The 13,636-nt window shown below is 41.7% G+C and overlaps 1 protein-coding gene across 2 annotated transcripts in view; it reads right to left on the bottom strand.

The window, feature by feature from the left end:
- ghrhrl (growth hormone releasing hormone receptor, like) overlaps positions 1–13,636 on the bottom strand; it is a 16,579-nt gene that overhangs the window by 923 nt on the left and 2,020 nt on the right. For both annotated transcript variants that reach the window (XM_019897281.1, XM_019897280.1), the window contains exons 2-12: positions 10,271–10,376; positions 9,473–9,580; positions 8,478–8,569; positions 6,946–7,049; positions 6,427–6,559; positions 6,155–6,308; positions 5,232–5,292; positions 4,180–4,249; positions 3,783–3,874; positions 2,214–2,343; positions 583–624 (exon numbers count right to left, since the gene is read on the bottom strand). In XM_019897281.1, coding sequence (XP_019752840.1) covers positions 583–624; positions 2,214–2,343; positions 3,783–3,874; positions 4,180–4,249; positions 5,232–5,292; positions 6,155–6,308; positions 6,427–6,559; positions 6,946–7,049; positions 8,478–8,569; positions 9,473–9,580; positions 10,271–10,376 — 1,092 coding nt within the window. The remainder of the gene's footprint in view (positions 1–582; positions 625–2,213; positions 2,344–3,782; positions 3,875–4,179; positions 4,250–5,231; positions 5,293–6,154; positions 6,309–6,426; positions 6,560–6,945; positions 7,050–8,477; positions 8,570–9,472; positions 9,581–10,270; positions 10,377–13,636) is intronic.

The following is a 13,636-nucleotide window of genomic DNA, read 5'->3' as shown; positions in this document are numbered from 1 at the left end:
CACACACACACACACACACACACACACACACACACACACACACACACACACACACACACACACACCCCGGCAGTTGTTTTTGGCAGCCATTTTAGTTTTAGACTTTTGGGTTAGAATAATAATCACAAAATGTTTTTCTAACCCCACATTAGATATCATAGGCCCAAAACAAAAATGTCAGAAAATTATCATCATCAATCTGTCTGGGATGCCTCGCTTAAGCGTTGCTGAATATTAGCATTCATAAAGATACGTGAGAATTATTTCCGTCTCCAGGGGAGCACGCCTGTAGTAGGATTTGTGGTCTGGCAGGTAGGTGAGTTACCATTTGTGGTGCTGTGGTAATTTCACGCTCGAAATCTGCCGGGCGCCGACCTCGAGTTAAACATATCCTCAAATAACTCCTTACCCCCAAAATAAAATGAGTGCAAGATGAACTGCAAATTATTATTAATTTTTTTGGCATTTGAGCCGCACTAGCACGATAACGTAGCACCTCGTACTTTTACCCCTCGACCCTGATTGTCAGGTACTCTCAATTCACGGATCGGTGTGATTTGTGTGTGGCGTGTAATCACTCACCTCTTGATTGAGGAAGCAGTAGAGGATTGCCACAAGCAGTCCCTGAAAACGGAGCACGTTGTCACGTATGTTAGTGTCCATAACAACGAATGTACTGTATACTTGTCATGTAATAATAACATAACAAATCTAACTTTCAGATATGATTGAAACACGCCACCAAAATGTTTTTGACCTTTAACCAAACAGAGAACACCTGTTTGATCGGATGAAGGACAATTACCCTCACAAGTCCCACTTCCTCGCCTCATTACCAGACAGGAAGGTGCAAAGAACTTAATTACCTCGTGAGCCGGCAATCGAGCATCCTATGCTTGCAAAACGAAAGCACCCTGCATTTTGCTTCAAGATCAATCTCTGGCCCCACTCATTAATAAATTCATACATGATTCATTTTGCTCCCAAGAGATGAATCTTACGGAAGAGTCATTCATTGAATTTGAATCTGTGAAAGGAACATTGCACTGGCAACACAGGCACTAATCGGATAGAACAGAAGGGATCGTTTCCTGCAACAGTTTTTTTATTTTTTTTTCATTTCACCAAATGTCCTTTTGCATCTAGAAAAGACTTCAGTCCGGCTATATGCAATTTCACAATTTCACATCTATTCCGATGTCCTAACTGCCACTTAGAGCTTCTTAAAGTGGGGTAAAAATATACCAATAATTAGGGCCTGACTGAATAATTGGCTGGAAAATTGAATCAGCCAATATTAGCTTTTTAAAAAATTGGTAAAAATCTGATGAGTTTGTATCGATATAAAATTCAAGACAATGAGAATAACACAAAAAAATCAGCAAAAAAAAATCTGCAGATTTTTCTCTTATATACTAGTTGACAACATTATGTAAAACTGTCAAATGAATGAATCCTCTTCATTTCTGTGTGCATTAAGAGATCAATAAATACGTTCTTTTATTCATTTGATTTTTTTTTTTTTTTTTTTAATCAATGAATAGGTTATCAGAATTGTATTCAGCCAGATATTGAAATCGGCATCAGCCAGGCCCTACTTGGACCAATATACTAGTTGACAACATTATGTAAAACTGTCAAATGAATGAATCCTCTTCATTTCTGTGTGCATTAAGAGATCAATAAATACGTTCTTTTATTCATTTGATTTTTTTTTTTTTTTTTTAATCAATGAATAGGTTATCAGAATTGTATTCAGCCAGATATTGAAATCGGCATCAGCCAGGCCCTACTTGGACCAAATTTGGATCAAAAACCCGATTTTGTGTTTAGAGTGTTTTTTTTCCCCTTCTCCCTAATATGCTTGTAAAAAAATTGGGGCTGGTTGTTACAATGTTTTTACATTACAGTGGTTGCATGTGAAATAAAATAATGTAAATTAATATTTTTTTTAAAAAACTAAAACACAAAAAAATCTATTCAATAAATGTTGTATGATGGTAACATCTTAACCTTGGAACAAATTATTAAACGCTCCAACATTCCCTCATGTTTTGGAAACAGTTTTTGCAGTACTGACCCCATGTCAGAAGTTTTGCTTTACTGCAGGGTCGACCCTACTTTTCTCAAGCCGTTTTGTCACATCAAATGAAAGCAAACCCCAAATTAAACTGATGGATGAGGCCAAACGGTACACAGGCGGTCGCAGCTACCTGGAAGGATCCGATGCAGAGCTCAAGGCAGAGGCGCAGGTTCACGTTAAAGTAGTCAGGCAGGAAATTGAAGAAGATGTAGTGGGTGCCAAACAAGGGGATGAGCAGCAGGGTGGACTTGGTCAGGCGTCTGGTGGCATCAACAAATGCAATGCGGGAAGGGAAGAATACTCCATTTCATTACAATTTATTTACACGCTGTGTATTTATAACAACCACACAACTCGACAACTCTGCAAGCATGATGTGAACACACAAAACGCCATAGGCGAGCTAACGTCTAATATCGGTAGTTGCTGTTCGAACCCTTTCGACCCCCCAGGTGTCAAATTCAAGGCCCAGGGGCCAGATGTGGCCTGTCGCATCATTTTATGTGGCCCGTGAAAGTAAATCAAACATGTCCACTTCCATGATGCTTGCTAAAATCTCAACCAAAATTTAAAATTCTCATATTTAATAAATTAGAGACATAATGCAAGCATTTTCTTGTGACCAAACCCCTCATTACAGTAACTTGAACAATAGTTGAATCAAGCGTTATTGACTTTTTTTATATGGTGTCAGTCATAACGGCCTTCCATGGGAAACGGTAACTAAAATGTGGCCCACGACAAAAACGAGTTTGACACCCCTGTTTTAGACAATGTATATATGAACACAAACGGAGCATCAACACATGTAGATTGACAATTTAACAATGCTCCCAGGCATATTGTCTTTATCCTCTCCAAAAACACAACTAATACAACTGCAGCTCGACAAATGTTGGTGAAGTCTTCTTCGTGTGCGTCTTCATGACTGCATGATACTGCCCCTGGTGGCTAAGTCACACACACCAGAAAGAGTCCCAATGAATTATTCATGATGCACCAGCGGTGCAGTTCTTTACGCTTCTACTGAGTTATGTTATTGTAAAGTCAATATTACACCGCATGCATGAGCTGCCCTGCCATGACTACCACTAAATTTGCAAATGTTTACCGGTACTTGCTACAGAGTACAAGACAAACCTTGGACAATAAGTCACATGTTGCTTCATTTAAAAAAAAAAAAAAAAAAAAAGACACTGTTGTTAGCTGATCACGTGTAGCATCCCATTCTGGTAAATTTCCATTACAGGAACACTATCTGCCTATTATGATACCACTTTGCGTATGCATTGACTGTAATAGAACAGAGTGCAGAGGAAACATAGTCATGTGTTCAATTTAACCACCTGCACAGCCAACTCAATTTTAGCACTGGGAGATGTTTTTTGTTTTTGTTTTTTTTTTTCCCTCCCATCACGAACACTGTGTGCCCAAACACTTTCCGCTAAACTGCCGGCTCATTTCAATTAGGTATTCCTACGAAACCGACCGAGGTAATGAATTCATCGCGACCCGTTTTGGAATCACTGCGATGGGAGGAAGTCAACCCTGCGGCCTCATCGCTAACGGGCATTCAACAATCGTGACATATTGCACAACTTATGGGAGAAATTCAGCAAGTTCAATTCCGGATGAGTGCACTTCCATCAACAAAGTCCGCTGAAGCAGAATGTCAAAGAATAAGGGGAAAGGGAATCACCTGTACTGCGAGGAGTTATTGAATTGGATCAGACGGGGGCTCAGCTTCTGGATCAGAATTCTAACGATGTTGACGAAGAGGATGAAATTGACCTGGAAAGGAAGGAGGTGGATGAGGGGAGGAAGTGGTGGTGGAGGTTGTCTGCATTTTATTACACGCGGCGACAACAATATGTGCAGCGGAGCACGTAACAGAATGGGCCGGACGCATCTGGCACGTCGCTCTGAACAAGAAAAAAAAAAAAACGCGTCATTGAAATTTGCTTGTGGTGCTTTATCGGCGGAGGAAGGCGTCTCGACAAAGATGACGGTAAACAAGTCATCTGCATGACAATCTGGGAAGGTGCGGATGGAGCGGTAGCCTCGAGTGCAGGTGCGAAACAATGAGCATCGTTTACCACAATGGACACCACAATCGGGCCCTTGATGATCCACCAATAGAGCGAGTCCTCATTGATGTCCCAGCATCTGTATGTAGAGGGGCGGAGGAGACATTTAGAGAGGTAACCTTTCGACGGGAGGGTGTCAAACTCATTTTGGTTGCGGGCCACGCCATGATGACCGTGAAACCATCTAAATGTTGAATCCGCTCCTCATGTGATTACACGTACAGAACACAAAAAATTGATGGACAGCCTGTTTTGAAATCAAATTTACGGTGTGCGACAGTGTGACAGACAGACTCTCAGACTGATGGGTTAAAATTTAACCTGAAGTGGGTGAAATATAATTTACTCCAACTTCAGTACACAAAATGTCCAAAATGGGGACCGGTTTCAGCTCTTCAGCCCAAATCCAATTTGCAATCCAATCTGCTGGATCTAAGTACTATATTTTCCGCACCATAAGGCGTACCTAAAAGCATTCCGTTTTCTCAAAAGACGAAAGTGCGCGTTATAATCTGATGCGCCTTACATATGGCTCAATATTCTGACTTCTTGATCATAGTATTTTAAATGTTCTGTAAAGCGCTTTGTTACGGTTGCAGCTGTTGTGAAAGTGTGATATAAATAAAGCTGTATTGTATTGTATTCCCTTTAGCGTAGCCCCATCTAGTGGATGCATAACGCAACCACTGCCACGATTGTAGCTTCTATTCTATGCGCCTTGTAATGCCCGATATGCGAAAAGTTTTAAAATAGGCCACTCATTCAAAATGTGCCTTATACTCTGAAGCGCCTTATAGTACGGAAAATACGGTAATTAACTCAACCTTGCGTAAGCGAAACCCAATCTGCTCAAAATCCATAGCTACCCAGCGAGTCGGTGAGCAAAACATCCCATGATTTGTTTTTAGAGTGTAGAACAGTAATCTAATTTCAGATGATGACATGCTTATCAGAAAGGTCAATTAAATCTTTTTGGTGCACTAAGACTTCGGTTTCTTCATAATTACATTGGAAGAATGTGCCTGACATTAAAAAAAAAAAAAAAAGGACACGATACAAACTCTGTGTCTTCAAAATACACCCGGGAGGCAATCCACAGCACGATGAAGAACACAGGAACCCCTGGGAAGTAAAAAATGAAAGCAAAAAAAAAAAAAAAATTAAAAAATGGTGAGACAGCGAAACAGTTTGAAACACACTCATGTTCGACTTTTTAATAGCCCTAATGGTGCTATTGATCCTATCGAGAAAAAAAAAAAAAATCAATGGTACATTTAACACGATGTCAAGGACTCCCCTCTTGGACAATCACTGAGGAAAGAAAGCCTTCTTTTGCTCATTTTAAGACCAAGAGGGGATTTTCACCATCGTTGATGCCCTATAAATTCACACAGCGAGAGCCCTTCATGCCTTATCTCAGCCTAATCCTAATAAAATCATGAAGTGCTCCCTTCTCCTCCCGTCTCGCTGCGCCGGTTTCCATCAGAAGTCATCTGCTCTCCTAATCACGCAGAGGTAAAGCGACATCTCAACTTTTCAATGCCTTTTATATCCGCGAGGCCCCGAGAAAAAGGTCATGAATAATCTCACGTTTTATTCTTCAACTGGACACGAGTTTTTTGTCTTGAAGGAGATATCTTGAGCAATTTTTTTTCACAATTTCAAATACTTTCCGGATGTTTTGATAGCATAATGAAGGTCAAATGAAGTTACTCAACTGAAAGCGCAACTGTTTGATGAATTTATCATTGTTATGGGCAAGTCTAGAGTATTAAGTTTGTAATAGTAATAAGTAACAATATATAATATTGCGGATAACCCACGCAGGCACGGGGAGAACATGCAAACGCCACACAGGGAGGACGGAGCTGGAATCGAACCCTGTACCTCTGCACTGTGAGGTTGACGCGCGAACCACTCGACCACCGGGATGTGAGTACATTTGCCACCCTCCGCAGAATGCAACGAAATTTGAGCATCTCACCCCATCCCAGCAGACTGAACCCCCACAGGCACTGGCGTCGGCGGTACAAGGAGGAGAGCAGCAGGGAAGTGAGGTAGAGCGCCTCCACCAGGAGCCAAAAGAAATTGGCCATGACGCAATAGTGACAAAAGACCACGGCGGCCTTGCAGGCAAACTTGGGAAGAGCAGAGGGAGGAAGAGAAGAAAAGTGGGGGAGGAGTTAGTTCGAAGGAGCCGTGTTGACTGAGTACAAGAGGGAACGGGCTCTTCAAGTCGATGGCCTCTTGTCTTACGGTGGAGAGGGTGCAGTGGTTGGTGTCGTCGCTGGAGAACAGGGTGGCGTCCTTGATGAACACCGCCGCGGCTTTCAGGATGAACGTGAGGAAGAGTTGGATGTGGATGAAGTTCCGGGCGCAGCGCAGCCTTCTGGTGAAGGAGGAAACATTTTTGTCTGAATTGTTTTTTTTTTTTGTTTTTTTTTGGGGGGGGGGGCTTGGAACGAATTAGGGCATTTACAATGAAAACATGTCTCCACTTACAAACTTTTCTAGTTAAGAAATTCCTTCCAGAACCAATTAATTTCGTAAGTAGAGGTACCACTGTACATAAAATAAAATACATCATTGAATGGAAATTTATGACGTCCTAGATTGTTACTTTTAGCTCACAGGCATGAAAAAGTCTGAATACAATTTGTATAAATACATTGCAGTTCCTTATTGTCCGATCTACTCAACAATAATGGAAAAAGATGTCATTTCAAAGAAACAGCAACATTTCTAGGATTAAGACAAGCCCCTGCATGTGCCAACCTGAAGAACAGCAGGATGACCACGGCGGCGGTCAGCACCAGCAGAGAGATGCTGTAGCCGACGGTGTAGATCAATTTAACTGTGGCGTAGTACGTCTGCTCTGTCTGGACACACAAGAAGAACCTTCTTCGTTTTGAGGAAGATTAGACCGCATGGCTATCCGAAGGTCCACTTGCATATTTGAATTTTAAGGTGGCGTCGAAACACAGCGTGATGAATTCACTCAAGTGAAAAAAAAGCTCCTTAAGTCCCATAAAATCAGACCTCGCAACCACTCGGATATCAGGTGGGTTTTTATTACCTTCAAAAAAGGCACTGCATGGCACCTAAAGTAGTTTGCGCATAATTATCTCTCACTTATTTATTTTCTTTTTATATCGTTAGAAACAAGATAATTTCAGCTATTATCGGACGGATGACAAGCGAGTCACTTCCAGCTCTGCTCAGGTATTTGCACATTAGGCTCATGAATGTCTTGTCAATGGCTCCTATTTGTCGCTCCTTAGACCAGTGTTTTCCAACCTTGATTGAGTCCGTTATTGTTTCACATTTAAAAAAAAAAAACACAGCACACCTCCGAATATAATGTCACAGTAAGTGCGTTTATGGGATATGGTGTACAGTCTACGAATGGCATCTCGTGGGAGTGCATTTCATTGTTCTCGCTGTAACTACAGTATACGATGCTAGCATAGGGACAGTAGCTAACGATGAGGAAAACGCAACTCTATAATACTGTTCTTCTTCAAAACATCAACGAATTAACTGGAATGTAAAGGACTCATCAGTTTGTGCATCATGACGGACTCATTGCGACTCACCCTGCTATGCATGGCTTGGCCACTGGGGGGGAGTATAAAACAGTCATGCAGGCAAACCAAGAATAATGACTGCTGGAAGTGACCCCGTAAGGTGAAGAGGATAAAGAATATATGCCTGTGAGTATTGTTATATTGAATGGTGACGTGTTGACGCACCGTTCGTATTATCCATCGCTTATTGCACAGGTGTCAAACTCACGGCCCGGGGGCCAGATCTGGCCCGCCACATCATTTTATGTGGGCCGCGAAAGCAGCTCAAAGATGTCAACTTCCATGACACTTTCAAAAAAGTCCGCCAACATTTTAAATTCTCATATGTAATAAGAGATATATTCTAAGCATGTACTTGTCACCAAACCCCTCATGATAGTAACTTCAACAATCGGTGAATCAACAGATATTCTTGACTTCTTTAGATGGTTTCAGTCGTAACGGCCCTCCAAGTGAAACGGTAACTAAATGAGGTTGACACCCCTGGCTTAAAGGGTTATAATACTGCGACTATCAATGCTATTTATTAACCGATGTATGGCATTTTGCATTGCTTGTTAGCATAAAGCAAGTACAAGGCAGAGCTATGTGGTCATTTTAAATACAGTACAAAATGTGACATCTTTGTTTTATGCTTAGTTTGACAGTAAACATCAACTGCTTCAAGAGAAGAAAAAAGTACAAAAAGCAATTTTCTGTTCATCTTAGCATGCATCTCACCTCTGGAAGGTCATCGTCCACACTGCAGGCAACATGGTATGGCGGGAAGGGTCTGGACCAACCTTCGTCGGTGCAATTTCGTCTCACTTGTCCTTATGTAAAAGAGGAAGAGATTAATTAGATTAGCTCTCACACAGGGATATGAATAATCGCAAAAAAAAAAAGGGGGGGCGGGGGAGCAAGCTGCAAAGCTGCTTCATGGCCAGTCAATTGATTAAATTGCTTTAATTCTGATGAAATTGGAATGGGTCATTCAATAAGGAATCAAAATTTGTGGGCACGTAATGCCTTCAATGAACGGCTTTTACTCCTAAAATAGTAAAGGTGTCATCAAAAAAATGTTCGTATTATGGGGCCATTTATATCATTCATACTAAATTGATGGAATTGCAGAAGCGTATTTGCCTCACAGTCGAGAGGAGCTGCATTCGAATTTCTTCCCCAAAAAACCTATACCGTACCTAGTGGATCAAAAAGCTCTCCATTTTGGGGCATCGCTATCCTTATGCAAAACCGATTTGATATGTCTATCACTTTCATGTTATTTATCCAAATGACTACGCCGGGGCTGGGTGATTACAGCGCTAATAAGCGAACGAGATGCAAATTAGCACCGTGAACATAATTAGCGACGTCCCGCTGAGCATCAGGCGATGATCAAGTGATATAAACGCCCTACTTTGGTCGCCTCGTGCGACACAACATTACATTGTTCAGTCGTTGAGATTAGACTTTTAATATCACTTGAGATCACAGACTTTTCCGAAAACATCGCTTCCCCTCCCATAGCGGATAATTAACCGAGATCTGCCCCGCCCCCGACCCCCCAGCATTAATCTACACGAGTCATTCCTTTGTAATAAGAAGGCACCGCATGAATAAATAAATAGACACGCACTCTTAACAGCCCCCATGACATAACTAGAGTGTTGCCATGATAGAACAACGGAGGCACTCCTGTACTGTAAATGATATTCAGGCCCCAAAAAAGTCACCCGTGTTGTTTCCGAAGAGGGAAAACACAGCAGGACAAGCGTTGTGAACAGTTTCCCCGACCGCAGCGTGAGGCCAACACACCACCGCGTCCCAGAATGCTCGACAACCTGGGGAGGTAGGAGGGGAAGAAAATAGCATGTTGTGAACATTCTGACAAAAAAATACGCTATATCTAGAAAAAAAGCTTAGATGATGGGGGCGAGGGTTGGGGGGGTTCTAGCTAAAACCTATGAGGATAGGATGAACAAATATTTCTAGATGAGGTTTTTTTTTGGGCTGATTTTGAATCAGCCCTTGTTTTTTTTCTTGAGCATGTCAGGTTCTAAATATTTCTAGATGAGGTTTTTTTTTGGGCTGATTCAATCAGCCCTTGTTTTTTTTTCTTGAGCATGTCAGGTTCCCATAACAACAATTACAAAATAATATCATACGTAACATTGTAAGCAGCTTTGGAGGTCAAACTGAAAAACAAAAAATATCTCAAAAAGCTGATGTGCTCGGGGAAAAAAAGTAAAGACACTTTCTGAATAAGCGTTGAAATACGTTAAAATACACCTGAAGCCAAAATGAGATGTTGACCAGTGTCATCGGTCCGTGCATACTCCTAATTACGACACGTATTGGTTAGTTTTCCCATCGTAAAAGCCACACACTATCTTTAATTGGCTCGTTCGTTAACGACGAGTCTCACGGCGCTATTAAGAACACAACTACATGATTCCGTTTAGCGGCAGACTCTTGTTTCAACATTTCACGCATCAGCCGAGGGGGTGTCGTTTGAAAAGAGAAACACGCACCTTGCGCACTCGCGTTTCCCTGCTCGGCGATGGAGCGCAGGCAGCGGAGCTCGTCTTTCTCCAGCTGGAAGATGAACTCGCATTCAGGGTGCAGGCTTGTTAGCGCCTACAGACATCACAAAGGGAATCAGCGGCCTTTTAAGCAACGGCGAGGGACATGCGAATTCACCGGGAGGAAAAGCACGTTTGGAGATAGCCGAGTATTCAAGTGATGTGCACCTGCTGCCACTGGTGGGATGTTTTTCAGCACAGTACACCATTAAAAAAAAAATGCCGGGGTTGTTTTCTTGGGAAATGTTTGAAGCTTGAGGGTGAAGACTTGAGACATATTCCGATCGTGCACAAATGTGACTTACAACCATTTGCTTAATTCATTAAAAGGTGTTTGTTCCTGAAAAGGGGCCGAGATTGTTTTGGCTTGCGGCAAGTTTGCACTCCATCAAAGTCGGAGCCACCTGAGATGCCATCTGGCACTGATCGCAATGCCGCGGCGCCAAATAACCACTCGCCATCACTTCTGTACAGTACTTGATTACAGCAGAACATTTGTCTCACTGTATGACAAATTAGAAAGCCTCGTTCGTGAGCCAGGGAAGAAGATGGACGAAGAACATATTGAACATTTGTATTGATATTTACTAGTGGAGAGATGCAAATTAAACAAGTCATTTAATTATTTAGAGGCTTTGTATATACTTCATCACAATTCATGTGTTATATACAGTGCCACTGGCAACATATAAAATGGTTAAAACGTGTTCATATGATGGAACAATCATGAAGTCACACAATACATCGAGATCGATTTCTTCTCCTGGTCCACCCCGTTATGGGCTAAGCAAGTGCGACAGGTGTGAGTGCTGTGGATGCCCGGCAAGGTTGTCACTAAAGATGATATTTTGAAATCGAGCCTAACATAACTTGGAGGAGGTCCGTCGTGGGACAGAAAGTATATTCCGTGCTATGTCGCAGTCGCCGCCTGCAATTTTTGGTTAGGTGTATTTCATATGGACTTTTTTCAATACATTTATGCTTTACTATGGTCGGGGTGTTGTGCAACACTTAAAATATGAAGCATTTATATGAAGACAGACAGGAAGTTAACCACTGTACAAAAAAAAAGGAAGGAAAGAAAATCAATGGAGCAGCTCTGACGACATGAAACGACATGAAGCTAGCCAGTTAGCGGCTGACGCTAGCAAGTGACACAGTTGATCCATCCATTTCGGTTTCCTTTGGGGTTACTGTTTTCATTCTTAGAAATATGTCAAGAATAGAAACCATATTGTGAACATAAAACTTCAAAAGAAAATCAATGGAGCAGCTCTCACAACATGAAACGTAGCTAGCCAATTAGCGGCTGACGTTAGCAAGCGACACAAAACGGTTGAGCCATCCATTTCATTTTCCTTTGGAGTTACTGTTTTCATTCATAGAAATATGTCAAGACTAGAAACCATATTGTGAACATGAACCTTCATAAATGTAACATTTGAAACGTTCAGCAATGAATGGACCATCAAACTGTAACACCACACCTCTTCCAGTGCGCCCCCCCCCCCAGGCTTTGGTCATGTACTGTAGAATTACAGCAAGGTGACCTCTGCAAAATACTTGAGGCTAGTGAGTAAACTACCTCGAATCAAATTTTTTTTACTACATATGGATAAATCACAGCACGTGTAACGTACAAATGAGGACCACAACTTAAATAGCTAAGCGGATGGTTCTGACTGTGCCTTTGTCTTTTTGTTTGGTTTGTCTGTTAGCAGCCGCGTTGTTAATGGATACACTGCCTGTCAGCCTATCGATGCACTTTGAACTACAGAAGCTGGTAAAAAAAAAAATAATAATAAAACAAAAAAAAAAAAATATATATATATATCTTGACAATAAAGTTGAACTAATCGATAAATGTGATGAATTGCCACATCCTAGTTAAGGCTTTCGTGGTCAGTCTTGGTATAATACAAAGTAATTAGGAAAGGTCAAACACATATTTATCATGCAGCCACTGCGGCTTCAAATGCAGCAGACAGTGTTTCAAAAAGGGTAGAAGCTTCTCATTTATGTTCCTTGGCACGTTGTCCTCCGATTGCTTTGCGCCATGCAACGAGCTTAAGAGAGAAACAAAAGAAAAGGCACAAGAGGGAAGATTAAAGTTGCGCACGATATCCTCTTGGCGGGAAAGAAAATTTACTGGGCAAAATAGGCGAGCCGTGTCCGGCAACACTTGTGATTCCATTTGCGAGGAAAGAAGGGCCCGGAAAGCAGCCTGAACAAATTGCTGCTTCTAATGTCACGCTCACTTTTTAATGAGCACCGTTAGCTTGGGTTATGATGCGCAATTAAGATCCGTTTCGCTTCAAAGTCAGAAAATGGATGAATGGGGAAAAAAAACCCCCAGCAGTGGGACGTGACCGTTATGGTACTTGAGTAGATATTTTAAGTATCTTAAAAAAAAAAAAAAAAAAAAAGACTCCGACTTTACTTCTACCATGCTGTAGAATATTAGTTAAAAGGTTAGAACCGATCTTTGTATAACTCCTATTCAACCACAATTTGCTGAGAAGTTTCGATCAGAATTTAGCCCTACCAGGTCTATCATAAAGGCGGAATTTCTTTCACGGTATCTTTACGTTATCGCCGACGAGTGAAAGATAATAGCACAAACACCCACTCACATTCCTACAGTAGGTCTGCTCATAAAATGTTAGCACGGCTCATTATCCACTAACAACCCAGTAAGAGGGTATCTGATTGGGGTCACGTCACTGCGTCTCTTTTCTAGAACACGTAATTGTATCGCCGCAGGAATTCAGGCACTGTAAACAACGCTGGCAGCAGATACGTTTGCTTGAACGCAGTGCGAAGCTTTTCGGTACCCTTGTTTATAACAAAACAGAATATCACAGCTAGGTGGAGGACTCGATGTGAACATACAACATCAGGAGCGACATGAATGCAAACGCTGTTGATAATAATGGTTCAAATTTGCTAATGTTCCGATAAAACCACGAGAATGAGTTCGTTTTGGAAGGACGACTAGAAACTGCCCAAATCACCCTAAAATGAGCACTTCAAATCAAAATGGCAGACTTCCTCTTTCATATTTGTCCTTTTATCCTTGAGTATGCAAAAATGTAAAAAGGCAAGAGTGACTGCAAATGGAAATCATCAAAAATGGGGAAATTTCAGTGTGTTGGAAAAGTTTCCGAAATTGGACCTTGTGAAACTGTTCCCTAATTTGTGGATGGTTTTGAAGGCTGTGCCCTCTCAGTGGCCACCAGTCCAAGGTGTACTCCGGCTCTTGCCCAAAGTCAGCTGGAATAAAGCTCGCTCTCTCTCTCTCTCTCTCTCTCTCTC

The sequence above is a fragment of the Hippocampus comes genome, unplaced genomic scaffold (assembly GCF_001891065.2).
Source record: "Hippocampus comes isolate QL1 unplaced genomic scaffold, H_comes_QL1_v1.1 scaffold22, whole genome shotgun sequence".
NCBI classification, from domain to species: Eukaryota; Metazoa; Chordata; class Actinopteri; order Syngnathiformes; family Syngnathidae; genus Hippocampus; species Hippocampus comes.
The sequence above is the reverse complement of the archived record's forward strand: the minus strand, read 5'-3'. Positions and strand labels throughout refer to the sequence as shown.